The 5,031-nt window shown below is 60.2% G+C and overlaps 1 protein-coding gene across 1 annotated transcript; it reads right to left on the reverse strand.

Moving 5' to 3' along the window:
* Nucleotides 1-1,119: 1,119 nt before the first annotated feature.
* On the reverse strand, nt 1,120-4,210 carry DMRTA2 (DMRT like family A2). Its single transcript, XM_075037615.1, has 2 exons — nt 2,748-4,210; nt 1,120-2,606 (listed from the first exon to the last, which is right to left on the reverse strand). Exons 1-2 carry the CDS (start codon nt 3,247-3,249, stop codon nt 1,732-1,734), a joined length of 1,377 nt encoding a protein of 458 aa, XP_074893716.1. The 5' UTR covers nt 3,250-4,210; the 3' UTR covers nt 1,120-1,731.
* Nucleotides 4,211-5,031: the final 821 nt, after the last annotated feature.

Consider the following 5,031-nt stretch of genomic DNA (forward strand, 5'->3'; position numbering starts at 1 on the left):
CAACCATGCACTGAACTTGTTCTTTGTGAGTAATAGTTTTCCTGGGCCAAACACTCCCAGGACTGATAAGAAAGTCGCGCTCCGGCCTTCGGAAGGATCGCCTCACTGGCTGCACGGGGGGCACGCCCGCCGCCCCTCCGACTCACCGCAATAAATAAATAAATAAGCAGGGGGAGGAACGCCTTGCTCACTTTTCGATCTTGAAGACTAGTCGGACACCATTGGAAGAAAAGAAAAGAAAAGAAAAGAAAAGAAAAGAAAAGAAAAGAAAAGAAAAGAAAAGAAAAGAAAAGAAAAGAAAAGAAAAGAAAAGAAAAGAAAAGAAGAAAAACCACAACAACCCACACGTGTAGCCTTCACTCTTGAAATGAAGGGAAGATTTAGAAGGACACACAGCTCCGAAAGCAAACCAGCGGTACCTTTCCTGCTCGCACCCCTCGCACTGAGCTTGTGGCGTCTTAACTCATTCAAGCCTGTCGCAAACACATTCTTACGTTCTGAAAAACTGTCTTTATTATATATCCCTTTGCTTATCTTGATATAGAAACAATTAAAACGCACATTCAAATTTCAGATGCGAGGGAAAGGTACCTCTCTGTTGCTACACAACCCACAGTCGGCAAGGCAGGCGTTTGCTTTAGCTGTGCTTTTCTTCTCTGCAACAATGCCAGACTTCCTAAATATGACAAAAATCGGCAAGATATCAAGGGGAAAAAAAATCCTGCTTAAACTTACACCTCTGGTTAGTTTGGTTTGTTTTTTTTTTTTCCCCGGCATAAATAATAAAAGGACCAGAACCAAAAATAAAGGTATTTGACAATTTCAGCTGATAAGAAAATTGCTCTGGTTTGTACGCTTCATTTTTATTTATAAATTTTCCGAAGAATATCTGGTTTGACCATGATAAAAATGTAGTAAACATGTTTGTACTAATTGCATAAACTCCTTTAAATATTGACTATACTTGTCAAATAAATTTCCCAAGACACACTTCCACCGTCTCATAAAATACCACTTGCCACTTGTAAGACCGATTTTTTTTTTTTTAATAGAAAATAACATTTATTTCTATGAAATGGAAACACAGAATTACCTGTTAGAAACAGCAAGAAGTTTGCTACATCGGAACAAGAAAGCAATTTTCTTGCAGATCACAAATGAAGGAGGCTCATTAAACCGTCATACACCATTGGCGCCGGGGTCCTACGGACAGTTACAAATATATCTACTTTCCAATGTTATATACAGATCGTAACATTTCTGGGGGCGGGAAGGAAAAGGCTTTCAATTTGACAATATGTTTAATCTATACGCCTGGTAAGTATTACAATGAGCTGTCTACCCTTTAGCTTAACGTTAATACCAAGTTCACCTACGAGTTACATTAATAACTTAGATTTCCATTTTATAACATTATACACTTGCTAGTATACATATATATATGTATGTGTGTGGGAAAGAGAGCGAGCGTGTGTGCGCGCGCGCGCACGCACCCCACGACGCACCGAGGGTATCCATGCTTATGGCCATAAGCAACAAAGAGTGACTCATGTCTGGACAATGAAAAGTGCACCTTTATCACCGTTTTCATACACCTACGTCTGTCCGTGCCGGGCTCCGCACACGACCGTCGCCTGTACGGGGGGAGAGGGGAGAGAAAGCCACCTGCGTCCGTCCACCCGTGCCCACCTAGCTACCCCTACGGAGATGAGCTTTGGGAAGCCGCCCCCGCTATTGCTTCTCGGGGGTGTTGTTGACCATGGGCCCGTAGAGCCCGCCGGAGTAGACCTGCTCCTTGTGCACGGCGGAGCGGTCCCGCATGAGGTCGCTGAAGGCGTAGTCCACGGGCGGCCGGAACCCCAGGGTGGGCATCAGCCCGGCCGTGGAGTAGGGGGTCATGAAGGCCAGTCCCCGGCTGTGCGCCGAGTAGGCGAGGCGGAGGGGGTTGAGTCCCAGGTGGGTGCCCAGCGGGTAGGCGCCGGCCTCGGCCCCGAAGTGCGTGGCGTTGGGCTGCAGGGGGGAGAAGGCCGAGCGGCTGCCCAGCGTGCCGATGGCGGGGGCCATGGCGCCGGCTATCAAGGGCCGGTGGTGGGCGGCGGCGGCGGGGGTGGGCGGAAGGCCTTGCAGGGCGCCGTCCCGAGCCCAGCCCTCCTCGGGGCCCTTCTCCGGGCCGCGGTTGTTGAGGATCTGCTCGATGGCCTGCACCACGTCGCCGCCGCAGCCCTGCAGCACCAGCTCCAGCACGCTGCGCTTGTGCGCCGGGAAGACGCGCGTCAGGATGTCGATGGGAGTCCGCTGCCGGCCGCCGGCCGAGGGCGACGGGTCCTGCTCGTCCTTGTCCGCCTCCGAGCCCGAGTCCGAGCCCAGCGGGCTGATGGAGCCCGGGCTCTCCTCCCCCTCCTTCGGGCCCTTGGAGACGGGCGAGCTCAGGAAGGACTCGCCGTCCCCGTTCTCCGAACCCGAGCCGTGCCGAGCTTCTGGGGAGGAGGTGCCGGGCACGGACTCGCCGTCCGGGGAGAGGGGCTTCCCGCCCGCCTGCTGCGGGGTGACGGCGCGGCTCGGCAGCAGCGTCTTGGGGAACAGCTCGAACTTCTGCATCTTGGACTCTGCGGGGCGGGTTGGGGGGGGGGGGGGGCGAGAAGGAGAGAGACCGTCAGTGCGGCTGCCCCAGGCCCCCCGCCGCCTCTCCCGCCTCCTTCCTTTCTCCCCCCCCCGCCTCCGCCGCCGCGCTCCCCGCGAGGTCTTACCTGAGGCGCCGGCGCCTCCCTCGCCGCCGCCGCCGCCTCCGCCGGCGCAGACGGAGCCGAAGACCTCGTACGCGGGCCGGGGCGGGATGATGCCGTTGGCGGCCGCCAGGGCCAGCCCCTCGGCGGTGCCGTAGAGCAGCTGGAGCTCGCGGGCCTCGTTCTCCTCCTGCGCCTGCTGGCGGCGCAGCGCCACCTGGGCCGCCATGACGCGCTGGCGCTCGGCGATGAGGGTGCACTTGGCGCACATGCAGTCCTTCCAGCGGCAGTACCGCTTGTGGCCCTTCAGCGCCGACACCACCCCGTGGTTGCGGCAACGGGCGCACTTGGGCGTCCGCGGGTACTTCTCGGCCGCCCGCAGCAGCAGCGGCGGAGCCCGCAGCAAGCTCCCGGCTACGCTTACCGGCAGCGTGGCCGCCGCCGCCGCCGCTGCCGCCGCCACCGAGCTGGGGGGTACCGGGGGGGGAGCGGCGGGCACGCTGGGCAGCTCCGACCGCAGCTCCATCCTGGCGAGCCCGCCCCGAAAGAGCGATTCCCCCCCACCCCCCTCCCTGGCTTCCCCCGAAGCGAGCCGGGGCGGGGGGCAGCCCGCCCCCCCCAGCGGCGCGCCCGGACGCGGGGCGAGTCCCGGCGCCTTCAGGCGCGGTCACGGGTGGGGGGCACACGGAGCCCCGGGCGCCGGCATGCAAACCCTATCGCCTCGCCGCCCCTGCGCCCCGGCACACGGCTCCGGAGTGGGGCTCGAGTGAGGAGGGGGGAGCCGTCGGGAGCCCTTCTGCGCCCTCCTCCCCGCCCCTCCGCTCCCGAAAAGCGAGTCTAAGACAAGAAAATCCGAGAAAACTTAGATCTCTCTCGCCTCCTTGCTCTCCGTCCGCACCGAGTCCATCGCGCCGGGCTCAAAGCCGAGCTCGCCCGTCCGCCCTTGCGGGATCGCCGCTCCCCACGGTGCCCCGCTGGAAACCCGAGCTGCTCGCTAAGCTCAGCTCCCCCTTCCCCCTTTTAGCTACGATCACAGGTTAAAAGCGTCCCTTCCAAGAGCAATCCGGCACCTTCAACGACAGGCTCCCTCGCCACAAGCCGCGGAGGCTCGAATCCAGGAGAGAATACCAAAAAAAAAATTAAAAAAAATTAAAGATCACCCCGTCTCCCGAGCAGCAGCACCGCAGCCGGGCGGAGGGGCCGGCAGCCCGCGGCCAGGGACCCCCCCGGGCCGTCCCGGTTCAGCTGGGCTGGGCTGGGCTCACCCGGCGCGGCGAGCCCCGAGCGGGCGGGCGACCGGCCGGCCGGGCGGCGTCGGAGCGGTCGGAGCCGCCGGCGGGGCCGGAGCGGGCAGGGCCGGAGCGCCGCAGGCCCCCGCGCGCCCCCCGGGACACGCCGCCGCCGCCCCGCGCCGCGCCGCCTGGCGCGTGCGGCCCGCGCGGCCGGAGCTGCAGGCAGAGCGCGCTGGCCGCCGCGCCGCCCGCCGCCACTCGCGCTATTGTTGCGCCCCGCGTTGCCATTAGGCAACATTTGACAACAATGTGGCGCCTGCTATTGGCCAGGGGCGGGAAGGGCCGCTCTGATTGGCCGCCCGGCGGTCCGCCGCGTCCGCCCGGCGGCTGCCCGAGCGCGCCGCGCCCGCGGAGAGCCGGGAGGGTCCGGGGGGGACCCGCGGGGCGCGCAGTGTCCGCGCGTGGGCGTGCGCGTGGGCGTGCGCCCCCGCCGCGGGCGGGCGCGCAAAAAAATCGGTCCGATCGCTCGCTGCCCGAGAGTTTGGCTTTTCTTTTTATTTAGTCCACTGGAAACGGTATTTGCCTCGCCAACCGTTTGGGGCTTTTGGGGAGGGGGGTGTTGTGGTTTGGGGTTTTTTTCCTAGGTGTCACTTGTCAAAAGGGTGGGGGGAAGTATACTGTGGAAGGTGACAATTCAATTTATGGTCTCCCCCCTCCCCTTGGAGAGTTCGTTTTGTGATAGTACGTAACGATGCCTCTCCTTCCTTTTTTCTTCCTTCCCTTTTTCTTCCTTCCTTTTTTCTTCCTTCCCTTTTTCTTCCTTCCCTTTTTCTTCTTCTCCTTTTCCTTCCTTTTTTCTTCCTCCGCCTTTTCCTTCCCTTTTTCTTCCTCCCCTTTTTCTTCTTCTCCTTTTCCTTCCCTTTTTCTTCCTTCCTTTTTTCTTTCTTGCTTTTCCCTTCCTTCCCTCTTCCTTCCTTCCCTCTTCCTTCCTTCCCGCTTCCTTCCTTCCCTCTTCCTTCCTTCCCTCTCTGCCCTCTTGCCGTTCTCTGCCCGCCGTGCCCTCTCCCTCTCGCTCC

This window comes from Buteo buteo, chromosome 10 (genome assembly GCF_964188355.1).
Source record: "Buteo buteo chromosome 10, bButBut1.hap1.1, whole genome shotgun sequence".
Taxonomy (NCBI): Eukaryota; Metazoa; Chordata; class Aves; order Accipitriformes; family Accipitridae; genus Buteo; species Buteo buteo.

Bases quoted from the DNA above. Each gene is read 5' to 3' on its own strand.
- DMRTA2 (XM_075037615.1), bottom strand. From the start codon at position 3,249: ATGGAGCTGCGGTCGGAGCTGCCCAGCGTGCCCGCCGCTCCCCCCCCG. The intron at 2,607-2,747 runs GTAAGACCTCGC...CCCGCCCCGCAG, and splicing joins GGGAGGCGCCGGCGCCTCAG to AGTCCAAGATGCAGAAGTTC.